The 21,761-nt window shown below is 37.0% G+C and overlaps 2 protein-coding genes across 12 annotated transcripts in view; both read left to right on the top strand.

Moving 5' to 3' along the window:
- The window catches only part of HYCC2 (hyccin PI4KA lipid kinase complex subunit 2), a 91,232-nt gene extending 82,651 nt beyond the window's left edge, over positions 1-8,581 (top strand). For all 8 annotated transcript variants that reach the window (XM_040475818.1, XM_040475820.1, XM_040475815.1 and 5 more), the window contains one exon: positions 922-8,581. In XM_040475818.1, the coding sequence (XP_040331752.1) occupies positions 922-1,523 (602 nt within the window). In that variant the 3' untranslated portion in view covers positions 1,524-8,581. The remainder of the gene's footprint in view (positions 1-921) is intronic.
- A 7,087-nt stretch (positions 8,582-15,668) lies between these two features.
- The window catches only part of ORC2 (origin recognition complex subunit 2), a 44,344-nt gene continuing 38,251 nt past the window's right edge, over positions 15,669-21,761 (top strand). Inside the window, exons 1-4 of one of the 4 annotated variants that reach the window (XR_005790460.1) lie at positions 15,669-16,060; positions 18,968-19,022; positions 19,974-20,077; positions 20,544-20,687. Coding sequence is in view for 3 of the 4 variants with exons in the window: in XM_040475806.1 (XP_040331740.1) it covers positions 19,981-20,077; positions 20,544-20,687 (241 nt within the window). In the remaining variant the exon portion in view is untranslated. Of the gene's footprint in view, positions 16,061-18,967; positions 19,106-19,973; positions 20,078-20,543; positions 20,688-21,761 lie in introns of those variants that run through there. The other 3 variants (XM_040475806.1, XM_040475805.1, XM_040475807.1) reach the window with 3 other exon arrangements.

Raw genomic sequence — 21,761 nt, 5'->3', positions numbered from 1 at the left:
AAAACCCAAATTAAATATATTAGATACGCTTCTTCCCTTCTAACAAAATCCCAAGGTAAGGATTCTTTTGTTAACTGCAGTTTCTGCACGAAACATAATGGGACACACATTATCTTGTGGTTATAACAATAATACATCTCAAGACTAAAAATCTAAATTATTACAGATGTACATACTATAGAAAGTAAAAATCCTTATAGCTATCTCTGCTAGTTACTGATAATCAAATATTTCCTTCACATTAATTTGTCAAGAAAATATGGAAACCAGTGAGTAGATATGCCCATAAGACAAAATATAATTATGATGTTACTGGAAACAATATACAATTTTTTAGAGTTAGAAAATCTACTAGTTCCGTGTTAAAAGCTTTAAAGCCATGTAGAAGCACTTAGCTGTTGAGTAAATGTAAAATCTTACTGCCCTTTTTAAAAAGGGTTTGCCTGTAGGAATAATGAGTTTGACATTATTCTGGGTGACTGAAATTAGAAGGGTGACTCTTGAATGGTCTGTTTTATGGTGGGTTAAGGAAGATATGAGGAAAACCTTTTGATTTTTTTAAACCAGATAGATATCATCACCTCAAATTGACAAGGGTGTATTATAAAGATTAGTAACAAAATGTATTTCACCTGAAGTTGTTTTATATGCCTAAATACTGAGATACTAAGTTTGTTTGTGGATAGTCTTACTAAAGCTGGACTAATTAAAACTGAATAAACACAATGGATAGCATATTAGAATTCTGTGCAGATTAAGATTTCTTCCCCTAAATTATTTAGGGTAAGTGTTGATTTGATAACAGGGTCATTTCCAACCTATAGCAAACATTACCCAAGAGATAAGGTCAGTTGAGTTTTTATTCACAATTCCTTCTTTTTTAACTTAGCTATTGCTGAGTCTGTCTGATTTGTTTTTTAGGTGCTGAGGGTGTAAATGGAGGAGAAGAGTCGGTAAACCTAAATGATGCAGATGAAGGCTTTTCATCAGGGGCCTCCCTCAGCAGTCAGCCAATTGGGACCAAACCATCCTCCTCTTCTCAGAGGGGAAGCTTAAGGAAAGTAGCAGCTGGGCGTTCAGCTAAGGATAAAGAAACAGCTTCTGTCATCAAATCCAGTGAGAGCCCTCGAGATTCAGTCATTCGCAGGCAGTATGTACAGCAACCAACTGATCTTAGTGTAGATTCAATCGAGCTGACACCGATGAAGAAACACCTGAGCCTGCCTGCTGGCCAGGTGGTGCCAAAAGCCAATAGTTTAAGTCTAATCCGGACAGCCAGTGCTTCCTCAAGTAAATCATTTGACTATGTAAATGGCAGTCAAGCAAGTACCAGCATTGGGGTTGGCACTGAGGGAGTTACTAATCTAGCAGCTAACAATGTTAATCGATACTCAACTATCAGTCTACAGGAAGACCGGCTAGGTCAAGCTGGAGAAGGTAAAGAGCTCCTTAGCCCAGGAGCTCCCTTAACCAAGCAGTCTCGATCCCCAAGTTTCAATATGCAGCTAATATCCCAGGTGTAGTTCTGACATCCTCTCTCATCTTTTTGCTTACCTTTTAAACTGAACATTTCATTGTACATGAAGACACTTCATCCCACATTGTGAAAAAATTGGTCATCGTAATCAGATTTGATTTAGTTTAGGTATCTTCATACTGTATTTTGTATGGAAACAGCAATAAGGTTTTCTTTTTTCCTCCTTCCTATATCTTCTCTTCACCTTATTCCTTGTAAATGTGTTTGTGAAGCAGTATAAAATGTATGCATCTTCCATACCTTCCTTTCTCTGTGGGTGATGTGCAATCCATCGTAGGCTGATCGGTCCCATTTCAGCACTGTGAGACTGAGGATACGTTAGAGGAAATGGTGTATATGATCCCTATGAATTGATTCTTTGGCTTTTGTTTAAAAAAAAAACAAAACGGGTTTGTTCTCATAATTTATAGAACTGTGGAGATTACTGGATCATATTTTTTTCTCTTTTAACCAGGAGTGCCTCAGAGATTCTGCTATGACTTTGGACTTCTCTGAGTCTGTGCAATCATTTTCTTGAGAAGCATGGGGAAAGGTGGTAGACTGCTGCACTTTTTCATTAAAATGTGGGTGGCTCTTTTTCCCCCCATCTCCTTTATCTCCAGGACACAATGTTCAGTTACTGAGGCATTTAAATCACGTTATGGCCCCCTCCTTTGGAGGGCAGGGCTCAAAATTGTTTAATTGATAATGCACTTTCTCAATGGCTCTATAGTCATTATTAACATGTCTTCCCTCCTCCCCACAAGGACATAGGTCATTTCTGTCCTTAAAGTTGGAACAACTAACAAATCAGAGAATCCAAGGGGCATGTTCTATTTCCCAGGAATGATTGACACTTTGGTGCTGGGGTTTGTTGGGGGAGGGGGAGGGGTGGTTTTTGTTTAGCTCGTGTGGGACTGTGTGTGTGAGGGGAAGTTTTGATAGGTTTTTTTCTTTTCCTTTGTGAGCTGATGATGACTGAAGTAGAATAAGTACGTCTTCAGGTAAAGAGAGGGATTTCTCAACTTGCTTTCTGTGATGTCAGACTATTGGAGAAGCCCTTTCAGCTGCTTTCTAGATGTACCTAAATTCAGTCAGATATTTTGGATTAAGAAACCTGAAGTCCTGATAGATCATATACTTTAAGGAAATACATCAGGGACAGATAATTGGCTGAAAACACTGATGCTTCAACGTGACACATTTTTATAGAACATTTCTACCAGGGGGTACTGACTTGATTTCTCCGACAAGGACCACACTGCCTTTGTGTTTAGTGTAATGCAATTTGTGTACCTTCTGATCATATATCTGCAAAAGTTTCTCATTTTTATAAAACTTGGAAATCATGCCAGTAAGCTAGATGTTGAATGTATGTAAGTATCATTTTGGTAATTGTGCTAAGAGGCTACAAAAAACATTATTAGTGAAAAAAAATTTTTTTTTAGTTCTGATTTGGTTGGGTAAGATTTCAGTATAAGTTCTTTTGGGTCTCAGGCTCTAATGCTTGATTGAAAAAGAAGAGAATATATTGGTTTTTTAAAAATCAGTGTATTGTGACTTGAACTGATATACATTATCCTTCCACAAAATACATCAGAGCTATTAGTGCTTTATACATTTAGACATTTTTATTTTATTGTGAAAGAAAAATATACTGAATTTATAGAAAGCAAGTATTTAATTAACAAAGTTTAAATTTTTATCTCTACCAATTAAAATTACAGTAGATTTTGATAAAATAATCAGAAAAATGCCTCTTGTTTTTTTCCACATCTGAAAATCTCCCCTCTCCTCTTCTTATTTTAAGAGGGTTTGTTTTGTTTTATAGGGGACTTTGTTAGAATCTTTATAAGAACGATGAGATGCTTGTTTGAATTTGGTGGTCTGTAACATTTTTCAGCTCATGTGAAAATGGAAACCTAGAACCTGAACTGAACTAACACAACCAATACTACTACTACAACATTGCCAAAGTCTGGGATAAAGTTAAAAGTTTATAAATACAAATGTATTGATGTGTGTATGAGTGAGTGAGTGTGTGTGTGTGTGTGTGTGTGTGTGTATCACAAAGACATATTTTAGATGTCCCTCTTTTTTAATTTAAGGGATGTCAGATAAGTGAGTTTGAAAGCAGCCAAAAAAAATGAGGTGTAAAGATCTGTAACATCCTGAGGAAAGCAAAGTTTCAGGTATGAAAGGAAAAGAGCATTGTTCTTACCAAGGGGTAAGATCTTGGCCATCAGCGGTTGATTTAGGAGGCTGATGGGTTGTTTTGATTTCAACAAGTTGTACATATGTTGGCATCTAAATCTAGCATGGTTTAAAGCGCGTGCGCGCGCACGCACACACACACACACACAAAACAATACCAAATTACAGCAAAAGCTGTAATACATATAAATCTCGCTTTTATTTTGTTAAAAATCTTCTACTTGAAAAGTTGGTTTTGAAAAACTTTCAACTTCTAAGAATTCATTTATCTGTATGTATATACATGCATATTTTGTATGTATATATACCTATTAATGTTTCATGACCCTGTAACATTTTTTCCATTCTTTTAAGTTATGTGATTTGGCTTTAATGAAGAAACATTTCATTTAGTACAAACTGTGCATTCAGGGTCTTAGAACAGATTTCCTGTGCAAGATATAACTAAAATGGAATGAGTTTTAATAAACCATAAGTCAAATTTTCTAAGAGATTTTTTATATTCATTTGCATTATTTATTGGCATTTAATTCAAAATAGTTTTCAGATATACAACAGCTGTTACAAATATATACCAGCAATATGCATACTTTATTATTTAACAGCCTGTTGTTTTATACTTCTTACCTTTCATAAGAAAAAGTCCTTCTCTCTATGGAAAAGCTCATTACAGAGAAAATACTTGTTTTCTATAATAAAACAATCTGATTGATGCCATCTGTGTCAGGTTAGAGAAGCTGGAAGGGGGAAAATGGTTATAGTTTGAAGTACTGACCCCTACCACCACTCTTATGCTCCCAGTTACTCTTCTGTGCCTGTTTATTATAGTCAGAATTTTTGTGCTAGATGAGACCCTAGAAATAATCTAGCTAGTAGCCCAGCTCCCCAAATATCATCCTCAGGAAACTGAGACTCAAAACGGTTGTGACATGATTAAGTTCACATAACTAAGAAGCAGAGCCAGAATATCACTACTGTCTCCCATCAAATGCATATTAACACCCACTGCCTCCCTGTACTCCTACTATGGTAAATGTGGTATGTAACTGTCTCCATTTTTGCAGTTTCTTTATATTTCTGGTCTAGTAGTTAGTGAATATAGCACATTAAGAAAAGTATGAAATCCAGAAAATATGCAGAGTAATAAACCTAGATGGGAAGTGTTGGAAATGTAGGTATCTATACCACAGATGTAAGGATAGATACATTTTTTTAATTCTAATTTATGCCTTACTATTTTCTGCCCCATGCCAGTTGTATGCTGCCATTTTATAGTTGATTATATTTCTGGGGATTTATTTAAATGCAAAAATAAACCCAAAGAAATGGCTTTGATCAGTGTTTCTAGCTATTTTAAAATAACTTTTGAATCAGCCAGCCAGCTTTCACAGTCACCTAGGTGGCAAATTAATTGTATTGCACAATGGAGTATTGCAAAGAAAAGATTAAATAAATTTCATTCCATTAATTTCTAATGTTGAGAAAATAGAACCTTACATGTGCTTTAGAATAGATACAAGCAATATTTCCTTATGTAATTGAAAAAGGTTTATAGTGTGAAGTTTATGATTCCATAATGGAATGGTGACCATAATGTCATTTAAAATGTATATACCATATAAAATGTCTTAAATGCAGTAGTCTCAGCTATATAAGCTCAATATTTCCAATGTATATTCTCAAATTCCACTTAGTAGCTTTAAATTAAACTATTTATTAGACACAGGAATACTGAGAATAACTTTTCAGATTTTTTTTGTTTGCACTATTTTTGTGAATATTTTAATGAAGTGGGGTGTTTCTGCTACCTCACTTTGTGAGGTTTGTATGGGTCCATTTTTGAATACTTTAGTTAATAACAGTCAGTTGTCTCATTTAATTATCTGCATGTTCAATTTAAAAAACTAGTATCTGTCTTTAGGGGGTAGTATGCTATTTATATAAACACTGGCAAGGAAGAGCTCTCCATTTCTAATCTTGGATTACAAACTAAGTTTTTGGGTTTTTTTAAATCAGTATTTCAGTTATGTATTTGTTTTTCAGGTTAAAAATGTTTAATAGGTCATGCCAGTGGTCAGAAAATCTGTAAGAATTTTAGAGCAACTTTTCTATACTATGGCTATGTTAAACAGTCTGAATATAAGACTTTTTACCTTTCAAGTTGAATGATTATTGTCATGTTTCAAACCACTAAGTCGGTTGAGACACTTATTTGTAATACTTTAATTTTTTTAAAGTGCTTTCTAGAAACAAGTTATTTGAAAACCAACTAGAAATTATTGAAAACTTAAATTCTCAAAAATTAGAATATTTGCCAGATTATAAGATGGAATGCAGTGTGAAATTGTAAACAGTGCTAATAAAATCATGAGTCACCAGATTGGTACAATTTTCCATTTCCAGGGTGGTCATGTTGATAATATAAGGCATAAATTTTAGTATTATCTGCATTGTGTACCTAATGGGTATATCATATTGGCACTGAATATACATAGGAAATAATATTCATAAAGTCAACCAATGTGCACTTAAATTATATTAGGTTTTTGGCATTGCCAGAAATTTGTATGGTGATCCTGCCATTAGAATTAGAGGAGTCCTCATCACCCAGCCTTCCCCTATTCCATAGACACATTCCTTCTAAACCTGACCACACAATCATAAACTTTTGGTAACTTCAATTGCTTCAGTATTTTTGTACTCTTAACTATTAGTCACATGAGTAATATACACAAGAGCAAACAGTTCAGAATAGAAGTTAGCCGAAAGCTGGAAATGATGTGAAATAACTGGCAGCACAGTACAGAAATGTAGGTTCTATGTTTTACTTTGGATTTTGAGAAAATGTTTACAAGTTAAGGCACATTCAGATGACTGATTTTATGATTCTAGGCTTAATATAGATTTTACAAAAATCAGAATTAAGTATAGCTTACAGTATATATGAGTCTTTGTGTATCTGGAGGTAGGCTCAATAAGGAAATTCTTTTATTTTCAAAGAGAAAGGAACTTAATTGGACCATCCATCCCCAACTGCAGAATTGGTATCAAACTGGTTTGCTGTATTTATGTGTCAACAGCTCAGTGTTAATTGTATCAGAGGAAATTCTTCATTGATTACAAAATTTACCAAAGAAAATGTATCAACCAAATATAATTTTTTTAAAGTACCTAACTGTTAAGGAATGAGGCCCCTTTAACATAAAGGATTACTCTCTAGCCCTGGGGGAAATAAATACTAAATGATTCTTTGATCTGCAACATAGGTATACAGTACCTACAAGATTCCATTTCAGGCTTTCTTATGTCAACGTTTTACACTTCCAGCAAAAGTACCAGTTAAGAAGTCCAAATATTATTCATTATGGCACATTTTCATGTCTCCTTAAATTAAGGATTCTGCTTATCAGTATTGAAATTCCTAAAATTGGTATATTGTATGATATGATGGCTTTTTAATAAAATTGAGGGGGGAGTTATGGAAATGCATCTTTTAAAATGGGTAATGGCAGTTATTTCCAGTAAGTATGATACTAGCCAAAATGGTATGTTTTTACATAATTTATGTACATGATCACTCTGGGTGTTTTGTTTTTTTTTCTTTGCAGAAAACATCATTAATAAAAGCTAAAATACTCATTTTTTAAATGCATGGACCAATAAGAACTAATGGATTTACTTAAACTATTAAGTAATGATTTTCGGGGGGCGGGACACAAAATGTAATTATATATTAACTAATGTTGCAAACAGATTCTATATATGTGGTTTTTTTTCATATCAGGTTGTAGTTTAAAAGTAACGTATTGATAGGCTATCTTGGAAACAGAAGATTGGCTTTCCAATAATTCCTAATGTAGGTTTTGGATTTTTTTTTAAGCTTTATCATCCACAATGAATTGAGAGATAAGTTCAATGCTCCATGTATTGTTTTAAAATATTTGTGGGGTGCCTGGTTGGCTCAGTCGAGCATGTGACTCTTGATCTTAAGGTTGTAAGTTCAAGCCCCACGTTGGGTATACAGGTTATTAAAGTCTATGAAAAAATGGATAAATAAATATTTGTAATAAGCTTAACTGCTTTCCAGTGAATCTTTTTGATTCTCATTCTAAAAATTATGCTGACTTTACATTCATTTTAACTGGTTAAGAGAAACCGTTTTTATGGTGCAAAAATTATTTTCGCACTATTTTGTCTCCTGAGCTCTCCTGAGCTACAATTTCTCAAGGGTTTTATTATAGTAATATATAGTCTGGTCTATGTCACAATGGACAAGTAAACAGGAGATATCCCACATGTTTGCTTCATAAAATGATATGGAATGTATAGATCAGCTCTTCTTGTTTTTTTTAAACCAGCATCAACCTACAGCTTGGTATAAATTTCCCAAGTATTCAGAGACTCGTGCCGGTGAAAATTTAAATAGGATAGGCATGAAGAAAATATGATTTCTATTGACTGATGTCCTTTCAACCTAGGACTAGTGAAAACTTTCATTTTTTCAGAGCTGAAGAAAAAAAACGCACATTTAAAATCATTTATTGGTGCATGTAAGCCATTATCTTAACTGTCTTACTGAATTGGTTAATGCTGTTGATTGTTGAAATGTGAAACATAGTCACTGTTGACCTTGTAAATATCTGCCAGAGATGAAAAAATATTTTAAGTTATTGTAAATAAAGATGTATAAAATTCATTATCAGTCTGCAATGCAGAAACATATCTAAGATGTTAAATATTGTGTTTCTTGAGAGATGTGTAATTTTCCCCTAGATGTATCTAGTTACATTAAGACTGTAAATTTTCTTTTGTACAGTATAAAAATACAGCTTTATTTGGCTTTTGACTGGATTCCCCTGAGTTAATTTTATATCTTACCTAAATTTTACACCCTAAAATGGTCCTTCATTGTATTTTTTTCAAAGCATGCCATTATATTCATGTATGTCTGAACTTTTTATTTATATGACACACTATTAAGGCAATTTATAAAACTAATTAAGGCAATAAATAAAGTTACATACAGCACCGTAAAATAAATAACATGAAGGCAGGAATGAACTTAATACATAAAATACATGCCGTACATTTATGTTATTGTTGAGATACAAATTTATCTACCTGAACTTTAAAACAGCCAAATGTAAAGAGAGATTAATTATATGAATTTTAGAGATCCTTAAGATAAGACAAATCAGTTTCTTAGGTAAAGCACAATTGTTTCTAGAACTGAGATGAAAAAACTGAAAATTTTCTCCTAAGGTCCTTATAAAGAAGATCCAACATTACTAGTCATTTACATTCTCTTCAGCAAGGTGTGAAAGTGCCTGTTTCCCTGTACACTTACCAGTAATTAGTTTTCTAGTCACTCAACTTTTTGGTCTTTCCCACATTGTGTTTTCTAAGATATACTTTAGCCTTCTCTTGGAACATGGGTTGAATGAAGGGCTGAGCTCCAGGCCCTCTTTTCCTTTTTTTATATATGCATTTTCTAGAAAAGTCTCGGGCCTTTATTTCCAACCCCCCTCTTTCCTCATAGCTACTGTTCCTTGCTTATGGACCAAGGCTTTATTCTTTTACTTCAGATCTAAGCAATATAAAATACTTTTTAAAAATACCTTGTTTATTATGCCTTAATTCAAATTTGCTGATATAGATGATCAGTTTCAGAAGAGAATGGTTTAAGGCAACTCACAAAGTCTGGTTTGTTGTTTTTGCCTTGATTCTGCATCTGCAGTAGTTAGGGTGGATGAGATTCACCAGTTTGACAGTTTCAATTTTTTCCTTTTATTAAAAATGTCCTACTTGCTCATGTTGAAAACTTTAGAAAATACAAAGGGAGGGGCGCCTGGGTGGCGCAGTCGGTTAAGCGTCCGACTTCAGCCAGGTCACGATCTCACGGTCCGTGAGTTCGAGCCCCGCGTCGGGCTCTGGGCTGATGGCTCAGAGCCTGGAGCCTGTTTCCGATTCTGTGTCTCCCTCTCTCTCTGCCCCTCCCCCGTTCATGCTCTGTCTCTCTCTGTCCCAAAAAAAAAAAAAAAAAACGTTGAAAATACAAAGGGAAAAACTAAGTTACTGTAATAAAATAGTGAATATTAACAAGATAGCAGCAACACTGCCCTAATACATATACAACTGTGGTCCACATCACAATAATTTACATTCCAGAGATTGTTCCCATGTGAATTAAACAATAACAACATTCATTGGGCTCTAGGACATCCCAAGCACCATTCTAACGACTTTAACAACTTTAAAAATTCAATAATACAACAGTGTCTGATAAGTACTGTTATTCTCCTTTTGTAAGAAAAGGAACGTTCATCTGTCCAAGGTCACAGAGCTAGTAAGTGGTACAGCTGGAATTGAACTAGACACTCAGGCTCATGGACTTGTGCACTTAACATAAGATGCTGCTTCATACAGTATTGATTATTCTCAATTATTAGTATACTTGTCCTATTCCCCACAAAGTCAAGACCCCTAAGTGGGGGGGGGGGGGGGGGAGGGGGAGATTGGATCCTAGTAGAGCTAGATTACTAATAGGCAAACTAAGTCCAGGAAAGAATCAAGCCCTAAAACCCTAGGCATACATAATTATAAATTCTCTCCTATGTGTGGTTCCAATTATGTACCATCCATAATTGTGTACCATTCTAGAGAGGAGAAAATAGTCTTTGTGTGGTTTGTGTGAGGGGCCTAAGTTGAGAAAAGCTGACTTAGAGTATAATGAAGCAGAGGAAGCTCTCAAAAAACTTAGAAATATTTTATCTGTTTTTATCCTCATCCCTCCCCTGCAAAAACAAAACAAAACAAAACAAAACAAACCTGCCAGGTAGCTTAAGAAGAAATTAGAACTTTTTTGGACTGACTTACAATTATTTTAGGATTTAATGTTTTAAACACCATCAGAAAGGGTACAAATAAAGTTTTATGTTTAGAGTTTCTAAAGCTCTAAATCTGGCCCCTGGGTCCTCATCCAAATAGGATCAATATAATCCATAATAACAACTCTGGTTTTCCTCAAGATGTTATATGAGAAACGAGTGGGACTGACTGCTTCTAAAACTCATTTGAAGGACCAGTCACTTTTGGCACTTAGGGAACAGTGTTTAATGCATAGGAATGAAACATTTTTTTCTGGCCAGGTCATGCTGACCAATACAAACTTAAAATCTGAATCATTGTATAATTTAAACACAATTCAAAAATATTTTTTATTCTCTCCAATCAACACTCAGTGGGAAATATCCCCATTTCCTCAAAGAAAATAATCAGAATTTTAAATTCTACAGATACTTATAAACAACTTATAAATAATGGCTTTATGCACATTATAAAACTCTATGTTATGTACACTGTAAAACTCTTTATTCTAAAACTCATTTCCCAGAGTCTGAATAATTATGTGCATATTTTTTAAGGATTAATCTGCCAAATCTTTCATTACTAATTTGTGCTTTATGAGGGTTTTATCATCCCTGGTGTAAAAAAACCTTGGAGATAGGGGCGTTTGGGTGACTCAGTTGGTTGAGCATCCCACTTGGGCCCAGGTCATGATTTCATGGTTTGTGGGTTCAAGCCCCAGGTTGGGCTTTGTGTTGCCAACTCAGAGCCTGGAGCCTGCTTCAGATTCTGGGTCGGTCTCTCTCTGTGCCCCGCCCTTTCCCTCCTCATGCTCTCTCTTTCTCTCAAAAATAAACATTAAAAAATGTTTTTTTTTAATTTTTAAAAATTAAAAAAAAAATCCTGGAGACAAAATAGGATCTCACTACTGTATTCCTAGTGAGAATTTTTTTATTCCTAGATGTTCAGATAGAAGTAATGATTTTCTCCTGAGCAGGACTGAAATCAAACTGATATCTTAAAAAAAAAAAAAAAATCTTGAGAGGCGCCTGGGTGGCTCAGTCAGTTGAGCATCCGACTTGGCTCATGTCATGATCTCTCAGTTTGTGAGTTCAAGCCCTGCGTTGGGCTCTGTGCTGACCGCTCGGAGCCTGGAGCCTGGAGCCTGCTTCAGATTCTGTGTCTCCTCCTCTCTGTCCGTCCCATGCTCACGCTCTGCCTCTCTCTGTCTCTCAATAATAAATAAACGTTAAAAAAAATTTTTTTTAAACTTGAGTAAGTGGCTCAGTCGGTTAAGCGTCCAACTTCAGCTGAGGTCATGATCTCATGGTTTGTGGGTTTGAGCCCTGCATCAGGCTCTGTGCTGACAGCTCAGAGCCTGGAGCCTGCTTCAGATTCCGTGTCTACCTCTCTCTCTGTCCCACCCCGCTCACACTCTGTCTCTGTCTCTCAAAAATAAATGTTAAAAATAATTTAAAAACTGGGTAGAAATTATGTGCTGAGGCATCTGTCACTGACACTCTAGTCCTATTATACCCTTAGAAAGTGTGTGTTTAATGCATAGCACCTAGATCATTTCATATGATAAAAATTTTCATACTCCCTAACTCAGTGGTTCTCAACACCACTGCATGTTAAAATCATCTGGGGAAAATTTTTCTTAAATTTTGATTACCAGGCCACATTCAGACTCTCTGGGATTGGGATCTAGCATTAGTAATTTTAACAGCTTCCCAGGTAATTCTCATGTGCAATCAACATTGAAAACTCTCTTTAATCTTATAACAATCTTTGGCATTCATAGCTAAGCTTTCCTTCTTTCACCCAGGACCACTGACTCAAGATTTTTTTTTTCCTAGAGAAATATATAAAACAGTAAATGCCAATTTAAGAGATTAATCCACTGTGTGTGTGTGTGTGTGTGTGTGTGTGTGTGTGTGTGTAGACTCATCAATGCTACACTCTGCCTTTTCTCTTCCTTACTCAGACCACTGGACGCTATAGGCATGAATACAATTTCATTGGCCCTAACCTTAAGCCCCTGACACTTTGAGGTTCTTGTACTTCTTGGGCCTGCCCACTTTTAAATGCCCTTCAATTTATGTTCCAAAGCTTCATCACTTTGAAGTACCACTTTCTCAGGAGCCTCAACTCTTCTTCAAATGGAGCCTCAACTTCTTCTTCAAAGAACAATTCTATCTACAGCTATCCTCATCTCCATGCTGCCTGTCTCAGATGAGGTATCTCACTTCATTTCTTATTTTACTCAGCATCCTAAGGCAATTCTTTTTTTCTCCCTTTGGCTCTAATCTATACACTGATGACCCCTAGATCTCTCTCTTGATCTCTTGACCGATTTTCAAACTCTTATATCCACTGTTTGCAGGATAATTGGATATCCGTCTTTCAAAGTAGTTTCACAGTCAAGATGCCTCAAGCTAAACTCTTTCCCTCTTACCTGTAATCTTGCACAGCACACTGGGAACTAATACCCAGGAAACAATGCCAGAAACCTGGGAATTATGTCTTCCTTCTCCCCCACTTCTATATCCAGTTTCCAAATCCTGCTGACTTTGCCTTTTTTTTTTCAAATTCATTCTTTCCTTTCCAGTTTTACTACTACAGTTCAAACTTCTCTGTTCATCTTCATATCTAGACTGCTTTGATAACCTCTTAACTAGTCCCCTGCCCCTCTCAAATTTAACTTCATTAGTGATTAATAAAAAACACCTATCAATCCCCTGGTTACAGTTATTCAATGGTTCCATCATAGAGGATAAATTCTGTTCTTTAGCCTGAGATTTCTCCCACTCCATCTCCTATCATTCATACTTTTACTTAAGGTTTAACACCAAACTGCTTTGTACTACCACACTCATTTTTTAATTTATTTTTGAGAGAGAGACAGTGCGAGTGGGGGAAGGGCAGAGAGAGAGGGAGAGAGAGAATCCCAAGCAGGCTTTGTGCTGTCAGTGCAGACCCCAGAGTGGGGCTGGAACTCACAAACTGTGAGATCATGACCTGAGTTGAAACCAAGAGTCAGACGCTTAACCGGCTGCACTACCTAAACACCCCTACCACACCCATTTTTTAATAGCATACGCTCCTCCTGAAATCCCTTTTCCATCCTGATTCTCTATCATCTGTAGTTGGATAGGCCTTTCCTCTGCTACTTTTCCTCTGTTTACCTAAGCTAAGTGGTAGTTGTCCTGGTAGTTCTCAGCAAATTCTATCCTTGCACTTACACATTATTGCATTGAAATTACCTGATTCTTTCTACCCAATAAGAATCTTAAGTTCCTTAATGGTAAGGGACATATCTGGGCACTGTGTCCCTGGTATAGGTAGGTGCTCAAAGTTAACTGAACAAACTGAACTATTCAAAGAAAAAGACTGAGAGAAATGAAGGACACTCAGCTCCTTCCCTCTTTTCCACAAATACACCACAAAAACAATCTAAACCCACCACTCAAACCAAGGCCTCTGAGTCTAGACTTTAGTGTAGATTTGAAAAAGAGATGGAAGAGAGTTTGCATCATAGAAACGTAAAGAACATATTAGAACATTGAATGTCTACTTAGTATTCCTCATATTTTTATGAATTTTTCAATCACTTCATTAATTGTCAGCTATGTTCTTTCCTCTTCTCCCTACTCACCCTTCCCCAGACTCCTTTTTAATTTCCAATATAGAGAAAATTGCCTTTATCCTTTGTTTTCTTAAACTTTGCCAACCAAAATGGAATATTAAGGTATCCAGGCTACCATCATTTCTTTCTCACATGGATTTCTTAAACAGCTTCCAAAAGGTGTGACTCCATCCCTTCTTTCTGCTCCCACTCTTACTCCTTATCCAGTGATCTTTCAGTACAACTCTGACTAGTGTACCAAGAGCCAAACTAGCGCGCAAAACAACAGACCCAACTTTGGTGCTTGCCTCTTACCCCTTTAGGTACCTGCTATATTGACTTGGGCTTTCTAGCTGGAAAATTCTGCCCCTCCTCTTTCCCTGGCCTAAAACTACTTAACCCTCAGTCTAAACATCTCTTCCTCCAAGGAAATTGTTCCAGACTTCTGTCCTTTAGATACTTCTGCCACGTGATTCAATAAACATTTAACTTCTCATATGGTAGCATTTTTCTCATTGTCCCTTCATTATCTTCTCCTACAGTATTTACTGTGACAGCAGAGATCGTGTTTGTCTCAACAGTATATCGTTATCTAGTATGCAGGGTATTCTGTAGTGCTTTTTGTTTTGAATAAATGCATCTAAACGAAATATATTCTGTTAGTGGGTAATACCGTATCTTAGTAGGTCCAATCCTTTTCTTCTTCAGTATCTCTTTGTATATACTCGTTCTATTTTGCCAGTATCTCCATCCCATTAGGAGTCCGATCCGGATCATCTCCATATTCAGTGCCCCGGCCCTAATTCTCTTGTTTACAGAGAAGACGGTCTCCCTCTTCCCTACCCCCAAACCTTAAGATGTACGCAATCCTACCTTTCACCCCAAACGAAATAAATGTTTAAAAACGACATAGGGGCGCCTGGGTGGCTCAGTCACCTCACGGTCCCTGAGTTCGAGCCCCGCGTCGGGCTCTGTGCTGACAGCTCAGAGCCTGGAGCCTGTTTTGGATTCTGTGTCTCCCTCTTTCTCTGACCCTCCCCAGTTCATGCTCTGTCTCTCTATCTCAAAAATAAATAAACGTTAAGAAAAAAAATTTTTTTTTAAACCGCAAACTCATTCCCATTATCTTTTTGCTCAAAAGAAGGTGTCTAGAGAAAGCAATGAAGACTTTTAAGATTGCCTCAGGGCCGACCGCTCAACCTGCTACACCTCTACAAATGCCTCCAGGTGTAAGCAACACTTCCTTCTCCTTTCCCCGGAAACGGAAAGAGACTAGGAAAGGCCCAGAACCCGAGTTTAGGGATTCGTTTTCCTCAGGTTTCTTGATGGGGGGGGGGGCCGGCAGGCCGAAACCGACTGGCGGGCAGAGACGTCGCTCTCGGCTGACTACGCTTTCTATTGGCTTTCCTGGACTCCGCCCATGGACAGGGCGGGAGATTCGGTGTGCCCAGGCAGGACCCCCATCCCCCAGCCGGCCTCTCGGCTTCCCTCCTCGTCTCTGCGACTCTGAGACCCTGCGACCCTGCTCCGGCTGTGCTTAACAGGCATCTGGCTTTTCCTGCTGGGGCCGTAGCCACCTCCCCTGGAGTGCCCAGTCAGCGGGGTACCGCCGGCAGGTGCTAGGCGGCCCGAGCGGCGCCTGGCGGAGACCTGGCGGTGAGTGGTGGGACGACTGGGCAGCCCGCTTCCCTCTCCCTCTTAACTCGGGGTTTGTGAGGTGAGTCCGGTGGCGTCCAGCTCCGCAGTCTGAGCTGGGGTACTCGTCTCGAAGAGGGCTCCCCCTCGGCTCTCCGGGCTGGGTCGTTGCCCTCCCCACGCAGCCCGAAGGCCCCGAGGACCCCCGGCGCGGCCAACTGGTAAGTGGCTCGAGGCCCGGGCCAAAGTCCATAGATAGTTGTTGGGGTGACAGCCTCTTTCTGGAAGTACCGTTGGTCGGTCTCTCCAGCAGTAATAGGCCTTCTGTGCAAGGGGCGCATTGCCAACGTATCAGTTTCTCGGCTTAAAGAGCCTTGTGCTCGTAAAGAGAGAACTGTGAAAATCAGTAACAAAAGTGTAAAGTGACCAGAGAGGAGCAGGCACAACGAGGAACAGATTTCGTCCCAGAACTGCCACAGGAGTGAGAACCTTTGATGGCATCCCAGCCCGGATGCCCCAAATGAATCCTGCTGCCTGGTCGGTCACCCTGGCACCATGCTTGGTTCTAAAATGTTGATGAACCAGGCTCTTCTGGTAGAGCTTTTTACATTAAAAGGATGTTGATGCATTAGTTTTCGTCTTACAACTGAAATCCTAACAAAACCATCATACCTACACCCTAGTTAAATGGCAGTCTGAAGGAAAAATAGCATGGCTCTACTACACCGTTGTGTATTGGCACTGCACGTTAAATAGATATCATTTATTTGTCATTTACTGAGCACCTTTTCTATTAGACGAGATGTAGGGATGTCAAGAAATCTACATGGTTAAGTTGAAGTTAAAAAAAAACAGTGATAAGGAACATTTAATTAGTATTTTCATATGCCACGCACATGAGCTCATTTAATCGTTTTGTCCACAGTTGTGAGTGTGAAGTTAAGATCAGAACCTAGGCTTATCTGATATCAAAATTAGTGCTAATCTATGCCACCTTTTTTTTTTTAAGGATTATGTTTTTAAAAATTGTAGCAAATCCTTTATTTGCTCTCAGAGGAGAGTGTTTTGCCATTAATACGCCATTGGTGCTGCTGTATTACCTGACTGGTTAACTCCTTGTAAGGAGTCCACTTAAAATTCAGCACCCAAAGACAGTGCCTTGAAGAGCAAATGGTCACTAAAAATTTGCATTTTATTGTGTGGTTGTCAAGTAGTGGATTTTGTTTGTTTGTTGTTTTGTTGTTTTCAGAAATCTTTGGAAAAAGAAGGAAAGATTTCTTTCAAAGTCTTTATAGAAGTTTCTTCAGTTTGGTGATTCAGTACTGTGTAATAAGATGGCTTAAAATCTAGAAAAGGAAATGCTTTCAGCCACAAACAATATTAAGTTAGGATGCCTCTGTCCAGGCAATTCTTATGTAAAATACCATAGGGAAATTGAGAAAGATGATATTCAGTTGTCTAAAATTTTTGTTTTTAAATTTTCCTTGAAAATCTTTCCCCAAAGGAACTACTAAACTTTTGTGAATGAGAATTATGCAACTGACCTTTATTCCTTTTTCACTTTGGCTGCCAGTTAGCTCTGAGCCACTGTTCTTTGTATGATGTATTTTCTGCTTTCTTTGTATTTTCCTGGATCCAGACTCCTATTACTATTACAGTTTGTCGTTTGTTTTCTTGCATTTGCTTATTGTCAGTACTTCAAATCCTTTGTAGAACATAGCTGTTTATATTTTAAACAGCTGTTTATATTATGTTTAAACATAGCTGTTTATATTTTAAAACAATATACATTAGACTGAATCTGGCCATGCTCCTAAAAATATGCTTGATAGGGGCGTCCGGGTGGCTCATTCGGTTAAGCGTCTGACTTCGGCTCAGGTCATGGTCTCATGGTTCTCACGGTTCATGAGTTCAAGCTCCATGTCAGGTTCTGTGCTGACAGCACAGAGCCTGCTATGGATCCTCTGTCTCTCTGCCCCTCCTCTACGCTTGTGCACCCACTCCCGTTGTCTCTTAAAATTAAACAAACATTTTAAAAAAGAGATTAAAAACATGTATGCTCAATAGAACTAGGGGTGTTTAACTTAATGAACTGGAAACCTGGAGGAACTGTAGAAATCTTTGGATGTTTGAACTGCCAGATGGGAAAATGATTAGATATATGATGAATAGTTTCCAGAGGTCAGAACAAGCATTCAGGATAACAGATTTGTATTTAATGGCAGGAAAAGTGTGTAGTAGCATGATCAAGGACTTTGGAATCAAACTTGGGTTTTAGCCCTTAAGACACTTTCTAGTTGCATGAATTTGGATGAGTAAAAGGATTTAATGGTCTACTATACATGAAAGTACCTAATAGAGTGCCCGACAAACAGCCCCTCAGAAAAACTTTATTTTATACATATACAAAGAAATCATAAGTTTGTTTATTATATACAAATGTCATGTAGATGGGGGCACCTGGGTGGCTCAGTCGGTTAAGCATCCAACTTCGGCTCAGGTCATGATTTTGTGGTCTGTGAGTTCAAGCCCTGAGTCGGGCTCTGTGCTGACAGCTCAGAGCCTGGAGCCTGCTTCAGATTCTATGTCTCTCTCCCCGTCCCCCACTCACGCTTTGTCTCTGTCTCTGAAAAATGAATAAACCTTTAAAAAAAATTTTTTTTAATATGTCATGTAGATGCATTAAACTTTTTCTGTAATATGTCCAAATTCCCCATGGTAGAAAGCAGTATCATGACTAGGAAAATGGCCCAAAACGATATGGTCTGCTGGCAGTGGTCATATAAATTATAGATGAAGTATTATCTTTATACACAAAAACCTAATAGAGTTGGTGAGTGTTAAATGAGAATATGTATAGAATATTCAAAACTGTGTCCAGCATATAGTAAGTACTCAAATTTTGGCCTCGTCTCTCCAGCCACCTGCCCCCGTGGTCCAGATCTTCTCATCTAGTACTTCCTGGCCAAAATACTGATGGCTGTTTTGCCCTTTCCTATGCCTTCATAATAACGTTTGACTTTGTAAGAACTGTATTTATGTATTCATCTTGTTTGTTAAAACTCATGAACTTGTTTGTTTCTTTTATTTCCTATTAGCTGACCTTGACCAAGTTCTTTTTTTTCCAATTGCAGGGGACTCTACCTGAATTGTCCAGCTGCAGAATGTGTAATACCTTTAAAGGTAAATGAAAATAGAGACAAGTCAAAAAAAAGAAAATAGAGACAAGTCATTTAAGTGTGCAGAAGAAAATTTCGCAGCATTTAGTAAGTTATCTTCACGCAAGTAACTGACTCATGAGTGATGTAGTCAGCCTCTTATTAGGAGAAAAGACAAAAATAGAATTTATAGAAGAAGGAGGAGAGAAAAAAAATTCACTTTTTGGGTAAACCAATGAGCTAGCAGCTAGTTAGAATCACAGTTGGTTTCAGGCCATTAGTATTATAAGTCCTGAAATTAAGTTTTTTCAAAGTAGGCAGAGTTGATCAAGGTTTTGCTTGCCAAACTCTGAAGTTTGATCAGTGAAGAAGTGACTATAAAGTATTAGAAAGATTCATGTTTACTGTTTAGTTGCCATGATACCCAGAAAGCCACGTTCATAATTGTAAAGTTTGGTAAGCATGCAATAATACTACAGGGAGGTGCTTGAGGATTGTTTGATCCAGGTTTGGTATACCAGTGAAGTACATAGACTTTCGCCAGTGGACTATTTATCTCCAATGAATAGATTCTAAAATCTACGAAACCATTATTCTTTGCTTGGCTGTCCCTTTTCTAAACTGTCATGTATTAACCACCCCCTTTCTGATAATGTTATCATTCTGTAGATTGGTTAGAGCTTTCTTTACAGGAAGAATTGGTTCCCTGTTATTATACTTTAGTTGCCTTGTTTGGATTGAATTTGTTTTTTTTCCAACTGTCAGTTGCCTCTTCTTGTCTTTTCCATTTTTCAGATAAAGAACTGAGTTACCTATTATCAAAAAAACAGTATTAATACAATAATGTATAATATATTTTTCATACTTGAGACTTTAAGTGTTTTGTACAAATACGTGTGTTTGTTATGTGAATGTTTATTTGGCTGTTGATAATGAATTTTTCATCACTTTGTAGTGCTTTATTGCTTTTGTTTAGGTTGGCAATGATGAGTAAACTGGAATTAAAAGAAGACAAGATGCTGGAGGTTCAATTTGTGGGAGATGATGATGTTCTTAATCACATTCTTGATAGAGAAGGAGGTACAGAGTGATTATACAATTGAAGAGATGCTTATGTGATGGTTATGGATTATTTCACTTTTAAAATATTTTAACCTTCTATTTTGAATATATAGTACAAAGTATTTGCTCTAGTAAGACTAAATAAAAACCACTTTTTTAGTCTACTCCAAACTTTTGACAATTAAAAATAATAAAGCTTTATCTGATATGAAATGCTTAATAATAGGGATAAATGATAACTGCCCATTGTAATTAAAATGTGTAGTTATTTTGACCCCCCCAAAATAATACACTTTCAGGGTTTTTTTTTAAATTATATAAACTGTAGTGAAGAGTGCTATATACTTTCATCAAAGAGAAAACAGTGAATTTTCTTCCAGATTTTAAATAATGACAATATAAGTAGTGCAGTTTACTTATTTAAATGTAATATTTAGAAAGAATTTATATCTGTCATGTTCTAATTCTTTGGATGTTCTTTTAGGAGCTAAATTAAAAAAGGAGCGAGCTCAGCTTTTGGTCAACACAAAAAAAATAATAAAGAAGCCAGAATATGATTTGGAAGAAGATGACCAGGAAGTCTTAAAAGATCAGAACTATGTGGAAGTTTTAGGACAAGATATTCAAGGTATTTTGGGGACTGGGGAAAGGGAATGTACACTCAAATTTCTGCTAGTAGCTAAAATTGCTTTGCAGGATACATAAAAATAGTCTGGTAGGTTAGGCAGTGGTGTACCATATTATTATTTTCTAATTGTAAACTACATATAATATAAACTTTACCATCTGTAACATTTTTAAGTGTATAGCTCAGTTGTATTAAATGCATTCATAACGTTGTGCTACTATCACCACCATCCATCTCCAGAACTCTTTTCGTCACGCATGCTATATTATTTTATTTCTCATCAGAAAAGCACTTGCTTCAGTTTTTTATGTACAGTTGGAAAAGTTGGAAGCACTGAGTTTCCATTACATTTTTTTCTTCAGTTTTTTTCCTCCACAAGCAACCAGTCCTGCATTTAATTATTTTTAGAAAAATTCTACAGACCAATCTAAAGTTATTTTTTAAGATACCTATATATTTTTAATTAATTTGAAATAATTTCATAAAGCAAGTCACTTCATTATTACTTTGGTCTTTTTTTTTTTTTTTTTTTAATGTTTGTTTATTTTTGAGAGAGAGAGACAGAACACAAGTAGGGGAGGGCAGAGAGAGAGGGAGACACAGAATCCAAAACAGGCTCCAAGCTCTCAGCACAGAGCCTGATGTGGGGCTCATACTCACAGACCATGAGATCATGACCTGAGCTGAAGTGGGACACTTAACTGACTGAACCACCCAAGTGCCCAATTTGGTCTTCTTTATAGAAATAGAAGGGACATTCCAAGAAGTAATGTTTGAATGTAGGCATGCTGATGTTCTGGGTTTTTTTTGCTTTTTGTTTTTTGTTTTTTACATCTAAACCAGATTCCTGCCAGATTATATTTAAAAAATTCTAGGCTTATTATCTTATAGTTAGGGCTCAAGGAACACAGATCTACTTAAGTTGGCTTAGTAAATAAAGACTAAGGAACAAAATCAGTATTGTTGGACACTAGGGGCATTGGAACTGAGACAATATTAAAAACCTAGGGACTTTGCTTTCATGGATCTCCCAGTCTCCCTCATGTCATCTCTGTGCATCTGTTCTCTTTGTAT

Source organism: Herpailurus yagouaroundi, unplaced genomic scaffold (genome assembly GCF_014898765.1).
Source record: "Herpailurus yagouaroundi ecotype Mexico unplaced genomic scaffold, PumYag 140, whole genome shotgun sequence".
Lineage (NCBI taxonomy): Eukaryota > Metazoa > Chordata > Mammalia > Carnivora > Felidae > Herpailurus > Herpailurus yagouaroundi.
Note: the sequence above shows the minus strand (reverse complement) of the source record. Positions and strands in the feature narration are given on the sequence as shown.